A 24,795-nucleotide genomic window follows, 5' to 3' on the forward strand; every position below is an offset into this window, starting at 1 on the left:
TCAGCAGTGGCCACAGGACTGGAAAAGGTCAGTTTTCATTCCAATCCCAAAGAAAGGCAACGCCAAATAATGTTCAGACTACCACATAATTGTACTCATCTCACAGGCTAGCAGAGTAATGCTCAAAATTTTCCAAGCCAGGCTTCAACAGTACATGAACCATGAACTTCCAGATGTTCAAGCTGGATTTAGAAAAGGCAGAGAAACAAGAGATCAAACTGCCAACATCCGTTGGATCATAGAAAAAGCAAGAGAATACCAGAAAAACATTTAGGTCTATTTTATTGATTATGCCAAAGCCTTTGACTGTGTCTATCACAACAAACTGTGGAAAATTCTTAAAGAGATGGGAATACCAGACTACCTGACCTGCCTCCTGAGAAACCTGTATGCAGGTCAAGAAGCAGCAGTTAGAACTGGACATGGAACAACAGACTGGTTCCATATTGGGAAATGAGTACGTCAAGGCTGTATACTGTCACCCTGCTTGTTTAACTTATATGCAGAGTACATCATGTGAAATGCCAGGCTGGATGAAGCACAAGCTGGAATCAAGATTGCCAGGAGAAATATCAATAACCTCAGATATGCAGATGACACCACCCTTATGGCAGAAAGTGAAGAAGAACTGAAGAGCTTCTTGAGCAAAGTGAAAGGAGAGTGACAAAGCTGGCTTAAAAACTCAACATTCAGAAAACTAAGATCATGGCATCTGGTCCCATCACTTCATGGCAAATAGATGGGCAAACAATGGAAACAGTGAGAGACTTTATTTTTGGGGGCTCCAAAATCACTGCAGATGGTGATTGCAGCCTTGAAATTAAAAGACGCTTGCTCCTTTGAAGAAAAGTTATGACCAACCTAGACAGCATATTAAAAAGCAGACATTACTTTGCCGACAAAGGTCCATCTAGTCAAAGCCATGGTGTTTCCAGAAGTCATGTATGGACATAAGAGTTGGACTATAAAGAAAGTTGAGCGCCCAAGAATTGATGCCTTTGTACTGTGGTGTTGGAGAAGACTCTTGAGCGCCCCTGGGACTGCACAGAGATCAAACCAGTCAAACTCAAGGAAATCAGTCTTTCTGAATATTCATTGGAATGACTGATACTGAAGCTGAAACTCCAATACTTTAGCTACCTGATGTGAAGAGCTGACTCATTAGAAAAGACCCTGATGCTGGGAAAGATTGAAGGCAGGAGGAGAAGGGGACAACAAGAGGATGAGATGGTTGGATGGCATCACTGACTCAACGGACATAAGTCTGAGCAAGCTCCGAGAGTTCGTGATGGATAGGGAAGCCTGGCGTGCTGTAGTCCATGGGGTCGCAAAGAGTTGGACATGACTGAGCAACTGAACTGACTGACTGGCTAGGAGATAATGTATGCAAAGACTGGTTGCTTAAGTGACACACACAGATGCTTCTCTGTCCCTGCAAGCTCATGTGGATTCCTCCATTCTCTGTCCCCAGGAGGTCTGTCCTAGTGCCCAATCACAATGGCAGTGCCATCAATAGCCTGAGCGGCTGTGAGGGCTTGATTCCCCAACTTTACTGTCTTGTTTTCTCTTTTAGGAGTTTGTGAGTGATGGAAGTTACAAAATATAGGTGTGTTGGCCATAAACGGGGCCACACTGCACAGAGGTTGAACAATAAAGCACTTCTGCAGAGAAGCAATGCTCTCTGAGCAGATGCCATCAGCTGGGACCTCTCTCAGCCAAGGTGTGTCCCCAGGTGGGGCAGGCAGGTCCCAAGAGAGACAGGTCGAGGGGCCATGGTCCTCTGACCCCTTGTAGCACCTTCCAAAGACAGGCCAGTTTAGTTCTATTTCACACTGCCAGTGCCAAAGCGCCACCCTGCCAGGGCTGCGGGTTCAGGGCACAGACTGTGCCTCCCTGAAGCCAGGGCCTTACCTGTACCATTCGCTCAAACATGTGTGCTAAAGGCAAATAGGAAATGTGTACATCCGCACAAGTGGGAGCCCACTGACTCTGTAAGAAAACAGAAGGAGCCCAGGCAAGGCCCGGTCAGTCAGGCGGGCGTCTTACCTGGATGACTCTCTCAAACATGTGAGCCAGAGGCAGGAAGGAGATGAGCACATCGTCCTGTCTCGGAAAGATCACTTTCTGCAGGTGCCGGGCATGGGAGACAGAAAGGAAAGAAACACTGACAGGAAGACAACGAGAGAGTCATAAAACAATAAAGAGAAAATGACCTGGAGGGGCAAAAAGGAAGAGGGGGAGGGCTGGGTGGGGGAGGTGGGGAGAAGAGACAGAGGAGAGATGACAGAGAGAGAAAAAGTGAAAAGGGGGAGGAGTGAGAGGAAGACAGAAGGTGCAGAAAGTGAAGTGAGAGAAAGGGCAGCGTAGGAAGCCGAGTGTTAGGTCGAAGCGCCAGTGGGTCTAGGTTATCTGCAGAAGCAAAGAGCCAATTGCAGCACACATAAACCAGCAGAGTCAGCTGCGCAGGGAAGTCTCCTCCGGGAGGGCCTGCAGCTCACACACCGTCATCTTGCCACCTCGGCGCACCTCCCCCTCCCCACAGTTGCAGGGTCTGCCTCTGGCCCCACTTCACCCGCATCCCTGGGCCACCGGGGAAGGGCTTCAGAGGGTCTCAGCCTGTCGGCACTTTCCAGTCCTTCTTGGAGAAAGGGGCCCAGAGCACCCTAGGTCTGTGCCTACGACGGCCGGGGGCAGAGGTGTGGCGGATGGAGCCAGGCCTCACAAGCCACACCTGAGAACAGGGCCTCACAAGGGGTGCCAGAGCGGGATCCCCCTCTCTGGGCCAGGTCTGACCTCAGGGACAGGAGCTGCCCTGGTCAAGGGGCTCTGCTCAGGGACGAGTTCTCCTGGGCTGACTTCCCTGCTCTCTGCCCCTTTTCAGAGGTCCTCAGTCTCCTGAGCTGGCTTCCAGACAAGTCTGGACAAGCCCTGGGAAACTTGCTAGTGGCTCCTGGCCTGGGCTCAGCTACCAATGATCTCTCAGTTTCCCACCAAGATGCAGGAACTTTCCTACTATTTGGGCATATGCTCCATAATGCCATCTGGCATAAATATGGATGGTGGTTTTCTCTACAGTGGAGAAAAAGCTTAGTTTATATGAAAAGGTATGTCCCTTCCTCCTTAAGGAAACTGTAGGACATTCAGATACTCACCACTTGTGGTAAAAGGTCCATCCTTCTTAGCTGGTTAAAAATGCTAACATGCTTTTGTCAGGCCAAGATATCAAGCTTTTTTGATTTTAGATTTACCTTTTTTAGTACAGCCTTATAAATTAGCAGTTGCTGTTGTTTCTCAGACTCTAGCAGTCCTTAAACACAAAATGATTGAATTAAACCCTGACTTACTTAGAAAAAGAAGTTACCAAGGATGACTTTTTAGATAAAGGTATACATTAAACCACAGGTATCTCAATTTTTGAAGTTAAAAATGGAAAACAGTTTTCCATGTTTTTTCTTTCTGGGATCTCAGCACTATTAGAAATCAACTGAATATTTACCAGGTATGGATCATTTCAGTGTTTGTGGTTCAAAGTATCTGTGAAAGTGGGATTGCTCTAATGAAAACAGAAGCTCCTGCCTGGGAAAGGCAGCCTAGATTATATCAGGGGAAAAAAAAAGAAAGCACAAAAAAAGCCTCTGAGGGCTTGAGGGTGACCTTGAGAGTAAACCTGCATTAGAAAATCTACTTTATTCACCTCTGTCACTTTCAGAAAGCCTGAGAAATCAGCCACCACGTTCCCATGGGTGAGCATCGCACCTTTTGGGTTCCCTGAAAGGAGAGAGCAAGAAGGAAAATTAGTTGGCAGCTCATCGGCCACTCCTTGAGAAGAGCACCCGAGTCGTCAGCCCCAGACACCCAGTGCTGTCCATGCAAACCTCTGGCCTTCGTCCATAGCCACCATCAGAGTCCCACGCAGATGAATGCTGTGAAGGACCATCATTTTGCAGACACCTGAAGCTCACCCACCTTGAGGCTCCCAGCTGCTTGATCCCACAGGACGCAGGTGACGCAGCTGCACAGGTGGGGTGCCTCGAGGCCTGACAGGCTGGCCTGTGCCTTCCCTTCTGCCTTCCTCAGGGAGCACAGGCTCTTGGCCCCCAGTCTCCTTAGGCATATCCCCAGTAACCCATGCTGCTCTCTAGGCCAGTGCTGTCCCAGTCTCCAGCTGCCAACTGTGCTGGCAGAGGACTTCCTCGCTGTAACTGACACCTGGAAAGGCCCCAGCCCAGGCCAGGCTGGAGGCCCAGACTGCTGGGAGAGCCCTCCCACCTTCTCACTGGCAGAGCCGGGACATGGATGTTCTTGGACTGTCTTGACACGACCTTCCACTGCTGCACCTGAGGAAGCCCGGGGCTGCTAGGATGGCCCAGAGGCCAGGCGGGGACAGAAGACACAGCAGGCTGTGGAGGGAGGCCATTGGTCACCACGTCCTGTCAGGGCAGACACACACTGCAGGTGCTCCTGGACAGACCTGACCAGGCTCGAATCCTGGCCTTGCCTCACTGCCAGCACAACACTGGCAGGTTGTTTCCCCTTTCTCAGTTTCCTAACCTGTAAAATGGGGCTTTATCTAAGTTCTGAGGACCTAGCCAGGTACAAAAGATATTAAATTACAAGTTTCCACTGAGGCAGGAGATACATGATCTGTTAAACTCCAAAAGTGAGGGGTCTGACCATGTGCAGAACTTACCCCCAAAATACCAAAGAAGCCAAATTGTTAACTTTGCAACCCTCACCCAAAAAAGAGGTAATAAAAGGGCTGAGTTGAGGTTAAGAGAGTATTGCAGTAAATGCCACTGAACTGTTCACTTTAAAAAGGTTAATTTTATGCTATGCGAATTTCACTTCAATAAGAGAGAGAGAGAATATAAATGAATGAGGGAGAATTTGTGAGGATTTCTTCGGAGAGCTGTTGAGTCCTACAGCTCATCAAAAGGGAAGGAATGACGGGTCCTCTCTCCCAACTCCAATCTGAAACCCAAGCTAACTCAGGCCCTAATGAGACTATTTGAAAAGCACAATCATGTTCCCTACAGCTCGGGGTTCCCAATAAGAAAGGTGAAGAAGGCTGTGGCTGAAAATCAAATAATAAATCCCAGAAACTGAACACAGAGTCTACAGAAGGAACATCAGGTGGTGGTGGGAATGGTGTCTTAAAAAGGACTCTTACCTGAAGGCCAGTACCCACCCTCAGATCAGAGGGGGCGGTAAAGTATACACCAGAGACCGAAGCAGATGTGAAGCGGGAGCAGACAACCTAAGGAGGGCACTGCCTGCTTCCACAGACCTCCTAAAAGTGTCCATGAGACAACAGACGCAATTGTAAACATCTACCCAAAGTCATTCTCCCTCCCTACTTCCATCTGGGGGGAGAGGGCAGAAACCTTCATCAGCCAGTGGAGGAGGGGGAGGACAACCAGGGAGGAAGGCGTGATCTCATACCTTCCCCACCCAGCCTGCAGCCAGCCCTGGCCTGGGTAGGGAAGTCTCAATGAAGTGGACACATTCGTATTTTGGACCGACACTTGTAATTCTGAACTAAGATTGAGTTTGTGACTTACAATGCCCATGGGACTCACCTGAGAGGGACCAGAAAAGGCATGGATGCCTAAGTTTTATCCAGGGGCAGACAAAGAGCTATCTCCACCAAGCAATTGTAAAAGAACAGATGGAGACAAAAATAAAGTTGCTCTCATAATTAGACTCTGTGAGGCTCACCCTGTTGGTGACCTCTTTGTCAATAATGGCATCACCTCTGTCTGACCAAGACGTGGTGTGTTTTAACATGTGATCGGGCACCTACATCCATCTTGCAAATCACAGAGGTGATTTTGGGGACATAGAAAGTTACAGGATTGAAAAAAAATTATTTTCTAATAGGTGGCTGTTAAAATACCCTCCTTTTGAAAATAAGACCCATGCACTTTGTTTTACTGCTTCTCTTTCTTTCATCCCAGCATCTTTCCTCAAACCCAGGCCCTTATTGAGAAATTTCCCTGAATTGTCTTCTATATACAAATCCCAGAAGAGTCCCTGGACCCACAAACTATTCTGAGAGTATCATCTAGAAATTTTCACCTGTGGATTCCCAAATTCTGGATTTTTTCTAAGGAACACCCCCAAAATACCAAGTAGGAAGTCAAAATTGTCACAAAACATGGTACTATGCTACACAGCTTTAGACCTGCTAGACTGGGTAACTTGCTCACATCTAATATAACCTCAGTGGAGAGTTTGAGAATTTCAAGAGAAATTTGTCTTCATTGATGAAAAACGTCTAAAGCCTCCATTCATTGCAGGCCAGAATACACACAATGGTAGCAGTTATTCAATTCTGCTTAGTTGGACATGCCCCTTTCCTCTTCAACATGATAATAAAAGCTTACAGCTTTAAGAAACAAATGTTTTCTTGTAGATATAAATGAAATTCTACAAACTTCTAGTGAGTTGCAGAACTTTTAATATTCCAAGAAATGCTCCAATTATTTCCTCAAGTCCTCTCTGGATGTGGCCCCAGAGGATAAAGGAGAGGTAAACACTGACAACAAATCCTGGGAGAAGACTCCAAGGTCTGAGTTGGGAGGTGAGAGGTGAGCCTTTGAAAAGGCTCTGCTTGCTTCTCTGATTCAGGACAAGGACACACCCCCAGTAGCATTTGTTTTAAACGTGATATGGAAATGTTTCCAATTTGCTCACGGGGAGGAACATGCTAAGCATTCCCAGCTAGACCCATGTGCAATCAAAGCTGCAAAATCACGTCCTCTGGTTCTCTCCTTTCCTGGTGCAACATCAGTGACAACAGGGGCTACCCAGGCCCTCACATCTTGGCAGAATGAGACCTGTGGCCCATTTCCCATCTTCTACTTATAAACTCGCCATCCTTGCACTTCATTTTCTCTCCAGCTGCTGAAGGAAGAAAACTCTCTGAGTTTCAGATTCTGCGAACAGCATTTTGGCTTCAGCCAGTGCTCCTGGGTGGGCCACCCATGGCTGGTGAGCAGAAGGGCATTTCACTGGGTGAAGATCTGCCCTGGATGGATGTTGGTCCTGAGATGGGGCAGCTGTGGGGTGAAGCTGAGCTCACAGTCTCTCCTCTAGGAATGGATGGGAGAAGGACTGGGAGTTCCTCTGGCTCTTTTTTTCTGCTTTCTCACAAAGGTGGGTTACGAAAGATACCAGTGACAGAAGTGCTTTAGAAGTTGTAAAATGCAGATAAGAGCGTTCATCTCCCTGCTAAAGGTTCCCAAATCTTTTTAAGAATTGGGTCTTACTTTCATCAACCCCATATCCACTGATTTTTTTAAAACATCAGACTCGAGGACTAGCAGGAATACAAATAATAACTGTAACAGCAGGCCAATTACTGAGCATCAGTGTGGGCACTGTGCTAGGCATTTCATAAATGGTAGCTCAGTTATTTCTTGGAACAAGTCTATGCTATAAGTATCAGATGTATTCATTTCCTACACAAGGAAACTGAGGCTTAACAGAGCTTAAGAAACTCCCCTAAAGCTTCACAGCACAAGTGCCATGATGTAATCTTAGGCCTGTGGTCACACAGATCGTGAATGGGATGGTGCAAAACGCATAAGTCAAGGTGAGCCTTTGCCCAGAGAGCCCACCCCTGAGCAGGCACAGCTGTAGGGCCGATGGGTACTTAATACACCAGGCTAAACCACAGGCTTCCCTGGGCATCCTCAGCTGGAATAGAGGGGATACTCCAGTTCCGGGGCCTCCACCTCCTCCTCAGCCTCCCAGCCCTGCTGCCACCACTAAGAGCTAACCTGGCATGCTGAGACCCTTTCCTGTGACTCCAGACACACAGTGCTCCCCAGCCTCCCCTCCCTCCCAAGCTGGACTCCAGGGTCCCTCACTCCAGCCACTCTCCCGCCAAGTCCTTCAGTCCCCAGGCGTCCCCTGGAGGACCCCACTGAGGTAACCCCACCAGGTCAATCCAGCTGCCCACCGTTTCCACTCCTCCCACAGTGTGACCCCAGAGGCTCACGGTCTCCAGCCCAAGAGAGGTGTGTTCCTCACAGAAACTCACATGGCACCCCCTTAGACTCTGGTCCACTCACGACACATCTCACCCTCAGGCAGGACCCTGACTCCTCCACGGAGGAGGTCTCCCATCCTCCCGGCCTCCCAGAAGCCTTTCTTCCTCCTTTCGTCCCCCCAGGTAGGTATCTCTCTACAGGACTTAGAAGCCTGCTCTCTCCCCTGACCCAAAGCAGAGCTTTGGGGGCTTTGCTCCACGGAGCTAACCTCCCTTTTTTGTCTCCGGTGGGTCTCTCCCAACTATTCACAACACTTTCAGGTATTTCCGGGAAAACAACAAAAACTCTACCTTCCCTCAACCCCACGGCTTCCACCAGCTGCCACTCTGTTCTCTGTCATCCCTTCACAGCTGATCTTTTTCTAAAAAAAATAAACTCTCTGTTCCAGTATAACATACATAAAGTGCCCAAATGCATACATAGTTCACTAGATCTTTTTCAAAGTGAAAAAAATTATCCAGGTACTAGTTATCTGGGTACAAGTTATCCAGCCAACTAGTACCCAGATCAAGAAACAGAACATCACCAGCTTTTCACAGCAGCAGAATCCCAGAAGGCAACCACAATCCTTGACTTCTGAAACCAAAGAATACTTTACTGTGCTTTGTCATTTAATATAAAAGAAATCATACACTATTTTGTGTCTTTTTTTTTTCTTTCACTTGAGTTATGACTTCCTATGTGTAGATACACCATTCTATTGCTCACAGGCATTTTAAGTTGTTTCCAGATTTCAACTTCTCAAGTTGCGTTGCTAGGAACATTATGGAGCATGCCTTTTGGTGACACAGCCACAGCTCTTGAAAGAATTGTCCACACTTGCTGAACTGACATCCTCCTCTCCCGCCCACTCCTCAGTCCATCACCGTCAGCTTCTGCGCCCAGTGCTGCCCCCACCACACGAGCACCAGCAGGTATTCTTGCGGCAGCATCCCGTGGGCACAGCTTAGCCACCCGACAATGCTGACAGCTTCTATCCTCCTCTGGCCTCTTGGGCTGCTTCTGCACAGCTTTGATTTGGAACTGTGACCCCCATCACTCCTCTCCTGTCGGGGTTCCCCGCCCCTGCAACCAGACCCCTCTTTTCCTCGGTCAACTCTTCCTCGCAGAAACATTTTCTTTCTTGCTGCTGGTCCTCTCTGCACATGCTGTTCCCTCCGCTGAGAATGTCCATCCCCCTCTTCTCCTCCAGCCACCAGTCCTTCAAGACTCTGCTTAGACCTGGAGTTGTTTCCATCCTGCTGTGCTGACCTCTGAGTGGCCTAGCATTCCACGCACCCTGGGATGCAGGCCCTCAAGGCAGAGAACAGCCTCAGGACATAAGCCGTGAGCTCCTGAGGGCAGGGCCGTGTCTTCTCCATCCCTGTGTCCTTGGCCTCTAACACCAGGTCTGATGTAAAGTGGTAACTGAGCTGAATGAATGAATCCATATACATCAGAAAAGGACTGCTAAAAACCCACAGACTAACAAGGACATGTTTTAAAAGACCACTGTATTTTCTTCTCTGGGAAGACAGTGTACATGAACCCATAAGGATACATCTGCACTATCATTCATGGGGCCCAAGTCCCCACATCAGGCTACGTTATACCCACAGAGTATAACATTATACCCACAGAGTATAAAAGAGTATCTTTCATTTGGGAAAAGAAGTTCGATTTCATCCAGCTAATACTTATTCTGAAATGAACAACCAACCACACACCCACCCATTAGCCATCCCTGAGTGCAGACAAACCTCAGGCTTTCACCTCCTCCAGGGCCTTCTTGGCCTGACTAGTGGCTCCAAAGCACTGGCTTATTCTGGGAATCTCCATAGATGTTTCCATCACACACCGAGAAAAATCTTCCCAGAATGATTCCACTAGAATCATGATTTCAAGTGTCAGGTTCAGACAGTATTTTCCATCTTTCCTCACTGAAAGAACAACATGGTTCTTGATGAAGCCAAGGCCAGGACGCTTATCGTGGAAGGGAAGCTGTCTCCTCAGCTGTGGTGTGCCGGACAGGAGGACAGCCGTCAGAGACACAGCACAGGCTCAGGCTGATGCCACAGAAGTCCGAGTGTGCGACCAGGTGGGGGGACGCCAGGTAAGGGGCCTGCTCCCTCCCCCAGCTCCACTCTTGGCATCGCCGCAACTCTGGAGTGAGAGCTTTGGGCACCAAATCAAGAGCTGTTTTCTAGGCTCCATGTACTCTGTTTCCTCCATGTAGAGCTTGGGCAGGATGGCTCAGCTTCCAGTTGCGATTCCATGGTCTGAAAAAGCCCTGGACACCAGGCCTGTCCTTCACAGCTAGGCAACAGCACGTTTCTGCATCATGAAGTTCTTTTCCAGAGACAAGGGAGCAGCAGTTGTGACTAAGTGACTCATTTTTGTGACTAAGTGACTTAGTCACATAGTTGTGACTAAGTGATTCTGTGCTTCGAAGCCCAAGGACACTCTTGAACAGCAAGGATCCAAAGTTAAAGGCCAGAGCAGTGACCTGCTCCCAAACCCAGGGTGGAGGGACAGGTTATCAAAATTTCACACTGTGAAACTCTTTAATAAAAAGCAACATAAATCTGAAGGGCATATTTTAAAATTCTGGGTTGGCTCTGGATGTCAGTTCCTGGGGAGCAGAGGCTGTTATTTCTCTTCTGACAGGGTTTAGCAGTAAGGTGGAAATTCTCACACCCACTTGCGTGCGTGCGTTTGCTATGTCATTTCAGTCATGTCTGACTCTTTGCGACCCTACGAACTGTAGCCCGCCAGGCTCCTCTGTCCAGGGGATTCTCCAGTAAAGAATACTGGAGTGGGTTGCCGTGCCCTCCTCCAGAGGATCTTCCCAACCCAGGGATTGAAGCCGGGTCTCCTGCATTGCAGGTGGATACTTTACCGCTGAGGCATGGGGGGAACCCCCAAATCCACATGAGTTAATGGCAAAAAACCCATTTTGATGCAATAAAGTCATACTTATCATGCTCCACCCACAAGGATAGTCCTGCCTGCGGGACTGGTCAAGGATCTGCCAAATGCCCTAGAGGCTGCATCTGGAGAAGGCATGGGGAGCCCTAGTTGACTGCCCATCAAGAAATATCAACAAAGTGGGCCAGCCCTAGGTCTGGGGAAGAGGCTAGAAACTTCCTGCCCATTCCCGAGTTATCAGGTGAGGCAGAGAGGCAGCAGTGAGAAGAGCACTGGGCAGGGCTGGGGGGAGAAGAGGGCACAAGCCTTTTGTGGTACCAGAAGGGGTACCACTGGCTGCTGGTACCCCTTAGACAGCCCCCACCCCGCCTGCCTTGCAGACTGTGCTGAAGTCTCAGGGGCACAGTGATAGGGTGGACAGGCCACTGAAGACTGCAAAATGCCATGCCTGTGGAACTGGTCCTCAAGTGTGTCCTGCCTCCTCCAGGAAGCCTTCTTTGGCTGTTCCCGCCAACACTGATGCACATACTCCTCTGCCAGCACCAGGCATGCAGTGTGTTATTTCCTCTTCCTGACACCTTTGCTGTCAACACACCAGCCACAGATCATCTGCACTGCCCTCTAACACATCTTTCCCACCTCCTATTTGGCACCTTTGACCACCCAGGTGAGAAATTGGGGACAGTGGTAGCAGAGAGGTGCCCCGCCAGCAAGTGGTGGAGATGGGGCTCAAAACCAGACTCTCCGACACCAAACTCCACACTCCTTCCGCAGTCCCTGACACAAAGGCCAAGCAGGGGCAGGAAGCAGAGGGGTGAGAGCCCTGCCTCAGTCATGCGTGACCCCTCTGCCTAGACCGCCTCTGGTCCCCACTCTGGGAAGTTTGTAGTCCCCACCCTAGTCCTCCTAGTCCACACCGTCCAGCCGCCCCGCGCTGCCTCGTGTCGGCCGCTGGGAGCAGCAGGGAGGAGCCAGCGTCTGGAGCCAGGCGCAGGACGAGGCTCAGCGCACCCCACAGAGGGTGCCAGAGAGCCCTCGGTCACCCTGTCCAGGGTGCCAGGGAAGGAGCAGCTGGCCCTGGCTGGTGAGCTAGAAGCCTCACTTACCTGTTGTGCCGCTCGTGAAACACACAATGGAGAGGTCACTGGGTTTCGGGGGCTACAGAGGTGAGAAGAGGAGTGTGTCAGAGACCCAGTCGGGGTGGCCAGCCTGGACCCCTTCCCCGGCCAGCCCCTCTGCACGCCCTGCCCCACCTCATGTGTGTGTGCACGGTGTGAGGTGCAGGCATGTGCTGGCACACGTGTGTGGCCCTGCATGCTCTCATTGGAAAGGTGAGCAGGCAAGTCCCCAGGAAAGAGGAGGGAAAGCCAAGGACACCTAACCAGGCAAGGACACAGATCTGTCTCACCCATCTCACACTTGCTCCTGCCACCTCCCCGACTTGTGCCTGAGTTGAATTCTAGTGGGATTGCGCTGCAGTGGCCACACACAGGCCTTTGTCAAAGATCTCACCTTTCTAGGCAATGTGACCCATTTCCTCCTTTCTTCCCACTTTTCCCCCAAATGTCTGGGTTTAGGCTTGGGAACAGAACATGGAGCCCAGAACTGAGCTGCCCACTGTGTCAGTAAGATTGCTCTGCATCTGGCCCTTGCCCTGTGCATGTAGTCCTGGGGTCACCAGGAGGAGCCCACCATGACCACTTGCATGTGGAAGATGGCTTCCCAGAAGAGGTGACAGGAGTTGAGACTGAAGGACAAGCCACATCTCTCCAGAGATGTGAGAGTGGGCATTCTGGGAGAGGAAACCAGCCTGGGCACAGACAGAGGTGCAAGAGACAGGGCATGCTGCTGGGTCAGAAAGGAGTTCTCTAAGGCTGGGGCTGGGGGTGGTGGGTGGCACAGTGTGTGGAGGTAGGAACACATCAGGGGCTACTGGGAAGGTAAGGGCCCTGGGAAGAGGGATGTAACCTGCTGCTGCCTGTGCCTGAGAAGGCTCACAGGGTGGTGAAGTGAGTGGGAAGAGCTGAGCTGCAGAGGGGGCTGGAGGTAAGAGGCCTGGTTAGAAAGCTCAAAGTCCCCAAGTGGCCCCTCCCAGAGGGTAGTGATCCTCTGGAGAGTTCACTACATTGAAAGGGAAAACATCAGGTCTCCCAAAGAAAAAGTTACTGGAGACCCAAGGGATTGGCTGCCCTTTTTCCTCCCTCCCGAACATCTGACTTCTGTTCCAGGTCCCTCTCTGGACCCTCACTCACAGAAGTCCTCAGCACCCAAGGACATTTCCTCAGCTGCTTATTAACACAGGGGTGCTACTCTGGCCTCTCTACCAAGCCTTGTGTGTGGTGAGGAAGGTCTGTAAGGATGTGCCCTGGGCACCATTTTGCTCAATCAAGACCTGCTGGAAAATGAGCTTACCACAGGATCGCAGTGATTCTGCTGGCCACAGTCCTGAAAGAGGAAAACATTGGTTTTAAACACTCAAAAGTTCTAATAAAAAAAAAGATAAATAAACACAGTATGCCTCGATCCTGCACCAAGCCCAGAGTCCAAGATTCCCAATCCAGGGAATTCAAAGATACACGCCCAGGCACTGGCCACCCGACATCACAGATAGGGGTCTGCAGCCCAGGGAGAGGCTAAGCACTGTATACATGAGCAATGGGGAGATGGCCTGAGGGGTCCACGGTACATCAAGATGGAGTGGCTAGGTGGCCTGGGCCTCGTGCTAAGTGGTCAGGGCTGGAGGGGCAGATTGGGGCTGCCAGCTTAGGTGTGGCCCCTAGAACCATGGCAGGGCACAGGCATTCAAGAGCACACAGGGAAACAGGTGGAGAACTGGAAGGCCCACGGGTCTAGGACACAGTGGCGGTCAGCTGCTACTGAGTAAGGCCCAAGGCCCTGGAGGATGCCCTGTGTCACTCCGGCAGGTCACAGGCTGCCACCAGCCCAATGTCTCTGGGGAGGCCATGCAAAGGAAACTAGCTCTGTTGGCTGCTGGTGGCCTGGGAGACATCTACAAGAACCTCTTCAGGACTCCAGTTTACTACAGTCCTCTGGCTCAGACAGGCTAGCCATGAGCATTATTTCTCCTCAGAAATGAGGAGACTCCAGAGGCTGTGGGAGTAGCTCTGGGGCAAGCTGGCACTACCATCACCTACTGGTGCCTGGGTCATTAGCTGTGCCAACCAGCTGAGCCCGTATCAAAGAGGATGCCTGTGGGGACCAACTCTACTACCCACCACCAGCCCCTGTGAAGCCTCCCTGTTTGAACCATGGCACATGAAATATCCTGATGGCCTCAGACATCCATCCCAGGGTCGTAAGATGGGCAGATAACCAGCACCTCTGGCTCAGGGGCCAACTAGCTGTGGCCCAGGAAATGGCCCAAAGCAGACCCTCACCTCCACATCCTGCATGGACTTAATGACCACCCCGCACTCTTGCCCTCTGTCTTTCAGGGCCTCCTCGAATGGCTCCATGAGGATGATCAGCTTGAGCCCTGGCGTCTCCTTCCTCTCCACGTGCTCCAGGAGAACCACAGCTTTCTGAGGTTTATCCACGACCACGGTGCTGATGTCAGCTGTAGGGGTTGTCAGGGAAAGTCAGGCCATGTGGGCAGAGGCTGTGACCGCAGGCAGCCCATGCCAGGTTGTAGAACCATGGGCTGTGTTTGCCACAAGACAAGCTTGTGTGTAAATGAACACGCATGACAGGTCATATGGGACAGGTGTCCAGAAGAAAACTGCCCAAAGCCTGGATGGAGCCAAGGGCAGAAGACCAGGAAATCTCTTACGAATGCTTGGAATCTACCCTCAAGAGATTCCCTGGGATAGATTCCAAACACTCCTTTTTCTCCAGGTTCAGCCACCTGGTCTAAGATACTGATCACACCCCCAACACCTGCCTTAAGCTGAAGTGATCTCAGAGGGTTGGCAGCCTATGTGGGGGGCTTGTGTGGAAGCTCCTTCTTGGCAGCCCTGCCGTGTGGAAAGAGCCTTCAGGTAAAGTCCAACTGGGGACTCAGTAAGCCAATTCAAGGGCCAAAAATGGAAGCCCCCAGTGTTCTCTGAGAATGGCAGCAAAGTGTTTACTAGTGTCAGACAATCAGCATAAGCTGAAGGCTGGGAAGGGGAAGTGGGGCTGGCCACCAGGGACAGGAGGGGGCAGCTGGGCTCACCTGTGTTGATGATGTAGCGGACGGCCCCAGGGCCCAGGGTGTCATATAGAGGGACCACCACCATAGAGTATGTGTAACAGGCAAGCTCTGCGATGATCCACTGTGGAGAGAATCAGGGTGGGGGACGGGGGAGCACAGAGCAGATAGCTGCAGGGCTGCACTGCCCTTAGGCCCAGGCAACCAGGGTCCTTGCGTGGGGCCCTGTGACGAGAGTGCTCTGTTCTGGCCCTGTGCACAAGCAAGGGACCCATGCGGCTAATGGGCTGTGCCTGCTCACCCACAGCCTTCTAGTCCACGCCTGCTCCAGGGAATCACAGGACTCCAAATTACCCCAAGCCCACCTCGGGGGTGTGTATGGGCCTCTTCCCCAGGTCCTTCCTCTCCCATGGCTCAGGGAGTCACTGTTTGTGCAGCTGGGTGGGGTGCGCATGGAGCTTGGCTGAAATGTCCACCCTTGATTAGGTGCAATGGCCAAGGGAGTGAGAGATGGCATGGATGAAGGATCTCCATTTTTCCTCTTGTCCCAGACCCGTCAGACAGTGGGAGCTGGGCTGATCTATGGTACCCAATCCTGTATTCCACTGATGCTCTAAAACCAGTTAAGGCTGATGCTCACCTCTGGTCGATTTTGTGCAAAAACGCCGATAAACTGATCGGTACATGGTTTACAGTTGTGCTGGAGAAGTCCAGACCCTAGAAATTCAGCCCTGTCAGCCACCTGCACACAGACAACAGAGCGGTGATGGGAAAGCAAGGGTTCTTCAGCAGGGAAGGGAGAGGCGCAGGTGGGATTTCTACAGTCTGAGGGAGCTCCCCAACTCCCTACCCAGGTGTGCTGGAAGTCTTGAAAGGCTGCTGCCAGGAGTTTGACAGACAGGCCAGGCAAGGAAAAAGTAACCGAGACCCTCCAGGGTGGCCCCAACCCACCCTCCCACCTCGCTCCAAGCGCCAGGTCTGTGTGGGTCGACAGGGTGGGGGCTGTCTTCTGTTACTCACCTCCTGGTAGGACAGCCACTGATAAGGCTGCTTAGGATTCCTGAAGCCAAGACAGGGCCCATTCCCTGCAGAGAGATAAGCAGACCACTCAGCAGACACTCGGATGAACCTCCTGCCCCAGGAGGTGGTCCACGGGCCAAGTGAACTGCTCCCCACCTGCCTGTCTAAACCTCCTGAAGTGCAAGAAGGCCGAAAGCACACAGGCATGGCATCTCCCCAGGGAGATCAGGGAGGCCCAGGAATGGGAGATGACACAGTGCCAGTTAGTTCCCCCCATGACCTGTGTGATGCAGCCCCAGGAGGACACAGAGACCCAGGAGCCACTGGGCAGAGGTGGCGCTTTGCCTCTCTGTGACAACTCCCTTCACCCAGACATCCTGGAAGTTGGGTTCAGAACCATGCCAGCCAGTAGCCTGGTAGTTCAAGGCTCACCAGGGGCTGCCAATGGAAGATAGGGAGTATGTGCTAAGAGACAGCTTAAGGTCAGCAGTTCCAGGGCTGGACAAAAGCTGAGGTCAGCCGCTGGCCGCATTAGCAGTTACTTGTGTGACCGGGTGGCAGGAAGGCTAACAATGGCTTCTCTCCTCTGACCCTGGGCATGACTCACCTGCCATACCCCTGGAACCATGCTTACTCACTCCCACCCTTGCACCTTCTCAACCCCTGCCAGGACCCTTCCATACCCCCATGGCCCCTCTCACCTGAGATCCTAAGCCCACGGCGGAACACCTCGTACATGGTCCTGGCGTCGTCATAGTAGTGGCTGAGCAGCTGCGGGCTGTCCCCTATTACAGACCGCCGGGCCCCACCACTGTCCTACGAGCCAAGCACAGAACAGAGAGCCTGGCTGAGGCAGGCGGGGGCGTCAGGAGAGGGCACCGGGCCGTGCAGAGTGTGGATGCACACCTAGGCCACATGGCTGGAACTGGGACACGCTCTCTGCACACTCACACACATGGTCTACACACACCTGGGCTGGACACACACAACCTCTACACACGTTCATGGGCACATGGCTTGTACACACTGGACCTGTACACATCCACACTCAAACAGGCGGCTCACGCCCATGGGTCCAGTATAGCGGTCTCCTACACATGCACACACAGCACCCACACAGGTCAGCATACACTAACTGCCCATAATCTTCAGTTACTGTGCAGACACACCCATGGTTCACTCATGCAACAGAGTGGTGGGTGCTGGCTGCAGTCAAGCATCAGGATCAACCCGCCAAGGTGTTGCTGCTATGAATGAAGGTTAAGAGTCACGGCTGCCATCCATCACTCACATAACAGTGTGATTAGTTTGAGAACCTGCTGAAGGTACTTTCCCAGGAAAAGAGGCCTAGAAGCCTGTGAAGGAACAGCCCGGACCTTTGGTGAATCGAGTGGGAAGGTAGCAAATGCCACATGCGCTGGGGTTAGGAAAGGAGCTGGGCTTCTCCTGCCTCTTCCCCTTCCTCATGCCACCCCTCTCCTCAGGCTCCCAAGCAAGAGACTGTGTGCCAGGGACAGAAGGGGCTCGCGTGGGCTGGTGTGTCAGAGCGTGGCTGCTGAGCTGGGTTTTAAAGGATACGAAGGGGTTTACTGGGCAGAACAAGGAACAAGGACTGGCAGTCTCACCAGAGGCAACGAGTGCAAACACTCGGGGCAGGAGGGCACCTGGGGGCTGGAGGCAACTCATGCTGCTCCAAGTGGTAAATGGAGGGGTCCAGAGAGGCAGCAGATCAAGGCAAGGAGCTTGAGCTTTAGGTGGAGGGCAATGGGGAGCTGGGAAGGATTTTAAGCCAGTAAGAGACATGATCTGAATCGTTTCCTACCATGTAGCACACAGAGTAAATGCTACCAGGCCCTCTATGATCTGGATCTCTCTTACCTCTCTCATCTCACCTCCTACCACTCTCTCCTCGCCTCCTTCATTACAGTCGCTCCGGATTCCTGCACTCCTGGACGATGAGGCAAGGGAGGGCACCACCCTCCCAGGAAGAGAGGCCTTAGCTGTGCCCATGTCCTGTCCTCCCCGCCAGACCCACAAGGGACTCACTCTCTGGCCCTCAACCTGACTGCATACAGATCACTGTCACCTCTAGCCCAGAAGCGCCAGGTGCCTCCCCACACATGGCCTCTGCAAAGTCACAGCAAAAATGGCCCTGTCTCTCCTGCTACTTAAAACCCCAAATAGATCCAGACTGTCCACTCTGAGAGTCCCTCTCCAGTTCATGGGGCTTTGTCCTTGCTGGCCTTTCCTGGTGAGTTAATTCATCTTAGTGCTTCCTCTGCATCATCTCACCAAATCCTTACCATAGTTTTTAGGAGGCAGGTTCTCTTTTTATTGCCCACTTGACACATGAGGAAACTGAGGCTCAGAGAGTTTATTTAAAAAAAAAAAAAAACTGCCAAGGATCATAAGGCTAGGAAGAGGTATGGCTGGCCTGTGAATCCAGAGCTGCTGGTCACCACAGGCCACAAAGTTATATACCCACAGCCCTTCTCCACCTTCCAGCCACACCACGTGAATCTCCACTTCCCAAAACCACCAGGTCGCTGTCACACACCTGCACCTCTGTACACATTTCCAGAGCATTTTCTGGAAAAATGCTCTAAAGGTCCCACTCCTATCTCAGCCTGTGCCCTCTCCTACCAGGCAAAACTCTGTCATGCTTATGATCGGTACCTACAAGATATACCGTCAAGAGCAAAAGCAAGGTGCTGCATGGTGTGTGTGGTGTGTTATCATTTTAAAACATGGGCAGATGTCTATACGTTTGCTTGTGGACAACAGCTAACACAATTCTCAGGGGAAGAGAACTGGGAGGCAAGGGGGAAAAGGTGGAAGCTTATCAGTCTATGTCCTTTGGTTGCTTTTGAACTGTGTGAATACACTAACTATTCAAAATAACTAAAAGAAGATCCTCTGGAGGAGGGCCTGGCAACCCACTCCAGTATTCTTGCCTGGAGAATCCCAAGGACAGAGGAGCCTGGAGGGCTACAGTCCATGGAGTCGCAATGAGTCAAATACGACTGAGTGACTAACACTTTTACTTTCAAAGTTTTAAATAAATTCCATAAACTTAAGAAACAAATCTTACAGGTCCTTCTAGACTGAGCCTGGAACCCCTTGTCCAGGCTGGGCTGCTGTCCCTTTTTCCCTCAGTGGCTCTGCCTGTGAGTTGTGGGCTCTGGAAGGGCAGGGCCCTGCAGTCGGGCCCCTCTGGGTCCCAGCTCCAGACCAGGACTGGGCACAGGGAGAATCTGGGAGCAAATTTACCCAGCACCCCTTGAGAACATGAATAGGGCTCCTACTGAGGCAACCATAAGCCAAGGCCCCCTCCCCAAGAAGCAGGCAAACCAGAGGCCCAGGGCAAGGGCCAAGGTCAGTCTCTGGCCGGGTTTCAGCTACTGGGAGAGGCAGAAGGAGTATCTGGTAGGAGAGCCTGTCCAGGGCCGCTTCAGAGCTTCCTGGCTGGCTGCCCAGGGAAGAAACCAAATTCTCTGGGCCATCGGAGGTCAAATAAGCCACAAGTTTGAGTTCTACCTTCAAGATGCCTGTCCCCTGCCCACTACTTCCCACAGCCCAGCTGCTCACACGCTGCTCACCTCCACCTCCTCTGACTGCATCAGGAGATTGCACGGTGGCTGTAAGGCCTTCGGTCGGTGAGTGAACCAGTAGGCAAGGATGGCAGCCAGCGCACCCATACTCACGAGGGTGGTGGCCGAGAGGCTGCGGAAAAACTGGCCCAAGTCGCCCAGCTCAGGCAGCCGCAGCATCCTCAGGATCTCCTGAGTCTGCATCTTCTCCAGAAGCGAGAGGAAGAACTCTGCGGGGAACGAGAGGCAGGTGAGGGAGGAGGCCTGGCAGGAGGCAAGGGAGGGGTGGTCTGGGGCCTCTCCTCCCACTTGAGTCAGAAGCCACACGCTGATCCTGGCCGGGCCCTAAACGAGGTGAATGTACAGTCTCCTGAAGCAGCACAGCATATACTAGGAGCTGGATGCCAGGAAGGACCCTTCCCGGTGATAGGCCAGAGAGCCCTTAGCAGCCATACCAGACAGTCGGACATCCGGCCCACGTCTCCTGAGAAACATACGCTCGGGCCCTGGGCCAAGCCTGACAGTGCTTCCGTATCTCCCAGGGCTAGAGCGTGCTCTGACAGCTCTGGAGTTAATGCCTCCGGAGCCCCAGCGCCTGGGGGTACTGCCTCGTGTGTGGTCACAGCATCTTGCTTATCCTTGCTCCCGCGATGTGGACTGCATGGAGGGGCAGCAGATGTGCCTGGCACCGTGCCCAGGATGAGTGGGGGTGAAGGGATGCAGACGCCTTTCACGCCACCTCAAAGCTGCCAGCACCCGGCTCTCACCCTGAGGGACACAGAGAAGGCGAGGGGGCAGAGCCCACAGACCAGCCCTGACAGACGTGAGGGGAGCGAACCGGAAGGCGAGCGTAGCGAACCGGAAGGCGAGGGTTCAGAGCTTGACACACAGCAGAGTCCCCTCAGGCCCACATTCTGGCCCACCGGGGGGCTCTCCTTGAAGAGAAGTTATAGCCAAAGGCCTGCCAGGGGCAGAGGTGATACTGGGGCCAACTTTCTGAGGAAAAGCGGCGCTCCCAAGAGCAGCCAGGCTGAGGTGCGGACACGGCTCTCCAGCCCCGGACTGCTGACCACCATGCACCGCGGCTCCGCACCACCACAGACCAAGAACCCAACGGCGGGAGGAAGAGGTGGCCCACCATTAACAACGGCCCTGAGCTGTGCTCCCTGGGGTCCCATCGGCTAATGTTCAGAGGAAAAAGGAGGCAACAGAGGGGAGCGAGAGTTAAGCTGCTGGGAAGGAAAAGGAATGAAGGCTCAGAGAGAAGGGGTTCAGCAACGTGCTGGGTCCCTCCTACGGACCACAAGCATCCCTCGTGACACTGCATATGGTGGTCAGGGTGCCCTGGTGGGATAAAGCATGCAGTCCAAGTGGACACTGTGGGCCTACTAAGGGCACATGGAAGATGCCCTAGGGCGGCCAGTGGAGGCTTTTCTGTGACAAGCGCTGGTGGCTTAATTTGGTTTAAAAAGGGAAGCCCCCAAGTGCTACCAGGTCCTCCTGTTAGCTGCTAAGTGAAGTAGTGCTGGCAAGACACGCACACGGCTAGCTGGGCTCAGGGGTCTGCACTCTGACCAGGCCTGAGGAAGGCAGCGAGGGTGGGCCAGGTGTTGGACGCTTTACCCCCAAAGGGGCCTTCCTGGTGTCACTGCCCACCTGGAGGGCCCAAAGCTAGGAGTGCTCTATGACACCTAAGGGTCTGCCAGCCCAGTGAGGGCTGCATGGGCTCCGGGCTGCCATGCACTGGCCCTTCAGCCCCGTCTCTGGGGTGCATGACTGTTGTTTCCCTTCTTGGGAAAGAATGAGAAAGGCTACCAACAGCTACTCTGCAGCCACAGGATATGAGCCAAATAGCAAATGCTTGACCCCTAGGAGAGGAGAGAGCTGCTGAAACTCCAATAAATGGCATCTGTGCTGAACTGTAACATCACCATACCAAAGATGAGGTCAATGCTGTGCAAAGTCACTGCAGAGGAAGCAGGCGAAGCTCCAGAGTTCAAGCCCCTTCTCCTTCACTTGTGAGCTATGCTAGGTTGAGCACACCTCACTTCTCTGGACCTCTCCTTCCCCATCTTTAAAATGGGGACAGTATCACTCAGGCATGTAAAGCTCCTCATCTTGGGTGTGGTGTAGCTAGAGGCATGATGGGACTAAAGAGATGGCTAGCAGTATACTTGTCAGAACAAGGAGGCTGTTCAGCCCAGGCCGAAATACACTGGACACAGGTGTCCAAAACCAGGTACGCAGGCCCACAGGGGTTTATGCTCTATGGATGGCATGGCAGGCTATGTGAGCCCAGGTTACACTCATCAACCACCCACAGGGTCTGTGTGAGAGAAGCAAGCCCCCACCTAGCCATAGCATCCTCACTGAGTCCCTGAGCCAGAAATCCAGTTTTACCAGCAGTCTGCTTGAGTTGGATCAGTTTTGGGGGCCACCCCACAGGAACAAATGACTGCTGGCAAACTGGTGAAATTAAGGTTCTGCATCAGCAAAGCAGAGGACAGGCTATGGAACAACGTAAATCCACTAAGGAAAATTGCTCTGGGGAGGACCCTGGGTAGGAGGCCAGTTGGCTTTCTTGGGAGATTTACTTCCTTAAGCTGCAAATAAGAGACTAAGTTACAACCAGGCCCATCAGATAAAAAATGACTCACTACATGGTGGAAAATCTAGATATGTCCACTAGCTCCTTGGGTGAGCTCTGAGAGCTGAATGATGTTTCCTACAGCAGACTCAACTGACTCCATAGGCTGGGAAGCCAAGGTTCAAGAAGTCCCTGCCCAGCCCTGGGGCTCAACTATGCAGTCCCAAAAGTTTCAGAGAAAACCCTGGAAGTATGCCTTACTAGCTCCAGTGTTCTTGCCTGGAGAATACCATGGACGGAGGGGCCTGGTGGGCTACGGTCTATGGGGTTGCAGAGAGTCGGACATGACTAAGCCACTAACATACACACACATGCCTTACCACCACCAGTCCCTGGCCCTTGGCAGCTCCTTGCAGGGCCCAGGCTGCAGCCAAACGTGGGCACTGGTTGCAATGCTGGGGCTGTCACAGAGCACAGAAAAGAATGACTAAGCCATCCATCCACTTACCCATCTACCCACCCACTCACCTAGCAGACCCTCATATGGCCCCACTCTGATCTAGTTCAGTGCTGGGCACAGGGCCAAGCCAGATGTGGGCCTGCCTGCAGTCTCATCAGGGAGATCCAAAAGGGAATGGGCAGTGCTGAGAGGGCAGTTTGGGCTGTGATCAGACATAGGGCACCAGAAAAGATGCCCAACTCAGGTCCAGGCAGACTTCCTACAGGAAGGAGCACTGATGCCAAGACTGAAGGATAAAGAGGAAAGGTGTCCCAAGCAGAGGGAAGCAAATATGCAAAGGCTGGAGCTGAGGGAGACCATGGAGCACCTAGCAAACTAAATATTATACCCAGGAAATGAAGTCTGGAGCCCATGAACTCTTGTATGAGATTCAGGGCCACAAGTCTGAGGCTGGTTTCCCGGATGTGCGGAGCTTTCAGTCATCACCAAAGCACCACAGACCCTAGGAGAGGGAAGAATAGAACCTGCGTCAACTCCCTGAAATGTTGGTACACCCGGGAGTCCATGCCTCCACACTGCACCGCTCGGTCCTCGACTCTTTATGAAGACTCCACCGAAGAAGTTACCTGCCATTCACAGGTGCAGTAGGCGAGCAGGGGAGCCAGGACCTGAGCCCCAGATGACTACAGCCTCTCAAACCACTGCCTTGTGTTGCACTGCGAGCCCAACTCTTGCCTACACTGTACCACCCACACCCACAACTCATGCTCTCCTTTGCGACAGTGCTAAACCCACAGAAAGGACTTCCCAGGAGGCACTGGCAGTAAAGAATCCACCTGCCAAGGCAGGCAGATGTAAGAGATGTGGCTTCAATCCCTGGGTTGGGAAGATCCCCTGGAGGAGGGCATGGCAACCCACTCCAGTATTCTTGCCTGGAGAATCCCATGGACAGAGGAGCCTGATAGCTTGAAGTCCATAGAGTCACAAACAGTCGGACACAACTGAAGTGACTTAGCATGCAAACCCACAGAAAACCAGCTTCAGACCTGGTCAGAAGAGTCCAAGCCCAGGTCGGGGGGTCGGTAGGGGGCAGCACATAACTACCAGAGCCTGTAAGCAGGGGACAAGCCAGCCAGGCCAATCACTTGCAGTTCACCACGCACACACTATAGGTGGGCTCCCTCTTGGCCTCACATTATGAACTTGCCATTTTCCCACGGCTGGGTTCCCTTCCAGGAGGCCCACTTGCCTGGGACACTGGAGGGTGGTGGGAAAAGGGCTTGGCCATCCACTCCTTCCCAAGCTCCTACTCAGGGGCCCACCCTAAGGAGGCAACTCAAGTGACCGCAGGTCCTACAGTGCAAAGGCTGGGCCTGTGCCCTTCCTGGCTGGGCAGCGACCAGAGGGTGTCATTCCTGCAGGCTCACCGACCTCAGACAGTCAGGGGTGCTTTCACATGCCCTGAGAATGCTTCAGATCGGGACCCACCGGAGGGGAGAGCTGCAAATTCAGGTCCTCTAAGGACACGGACCTCAGAGCTGGCCTGTGTCACCCGGCTTTTGGCTTGAGGCGGGGCCTGGGAGTCTGGTCTCATCTCATTACTTAACATGGCCTTGGCCTCTTCTGACTTCTGCTCCTTCTCTGTCAAGCTGGTGTAGGGCTTGGGGGCCCCTGGGGTCTGAGCCATTGGTGCCTCATTCCCTGTCCCCTGGAGGCTACCGTGGTTGCAGCAGCATTGGGCGTGGGTAGGGGGCGTGGGGGAGGGGGAGAGCAGCTAAGGGAATCAGCTGGGGTGCTGGTGTTGCCAAGAGAGCAGCTGTGTTTGTAAATATTCACCTGGCAAGGGTTCCCAGCCCTCAGCATCAACTAGCCTCCTCTCCTTCAGCATATGCTATGCCTCCTTCTCCAGTTCAGAATACCAAGTGGTGGCACCAGGCCCCTCCTCACCCCCATGGATGGTGGGAAGTGACAGGCACAGCTGTTAAAACCCAGGAAAGAGAAAGAGCAGGAGGAAGGGGACCCTG

At 52.5% G+C, this 24,795-nt stretch overlaps 1 protein-coding gene across 7 annotated transcripts in view; it reads right to left on the reverse strand.

Moving 5' to 3' along the window:
- The window catches only part of ACSL6 (acyl-CoA synthetase long chain family member 6), a 62,057-nt gene that overhangs the window by 24,054 nt on the left and 13,208 nt on the right, over positions 1–24,795 (reverse strand). For 2 of the 7 annotated variants that reach the window (XM_043465991.1, XM_043465992.1), the window contains 10 exons: positions 19,734–19,954; positions 16,836–16,950; positions 16,135–16,199; positions 15,755–15,856; positions 15,139–15,238; positions 14,363–14,541; positions 13,377–13,409; positions 12,071–12,122; positions 3,695–3,768; positions 1,912–1,989 (listed from right to left, as the gene is read on the reverse strand). In XM_043465991.1, coding sequence (XP_043321926.1) covers positions 1,912–1,989; positions 3,695–3,768; positions 12,071–12,122; positions 13,377–13,409; positions 14,363–14,541; positions 15,139–15,238; positions 15,755–15,856; positions 16,135–16,199; positions 16,836–16,950; positions 19,734–19,954 — 1,019 coding nt within the window. Of the gene's footprint in view, positions 1–1,911; positions 1,990–2,046; positions 2,125–3,694; positions 3,769–12,070; positions 12,123–13,376; positions 13,410–14,362; positions 14,542–15,138; positions 15,239–15,754; positions 15,857–16,134; positions 16,200–16,835; positions 16,951–19,733; positions 19,955–20,491; positions 20,555–24,795 lie in introns of those variants that run through there. The other 5 variants (XM_043465993.1, XM_043465989.1, XM_043465988.1 and 2 more) reach the window with 5 other exon arrangements.

This window comes from Cervus canadensis, chromosome 4, assembly GCF_019320065.1.
Source record: "Cervus canadensis isolate Bull #8, Minnesota chromosome 4, ASM1932006v1, whole genome shotgun sequence".
Taxonomy (NCBI): domain Eukaryota; kingdom Metazoa; phylum Chordata; class Mammalia; order Artiodactyla; family Cervidae; genus Cervus; species Cervus canadensis.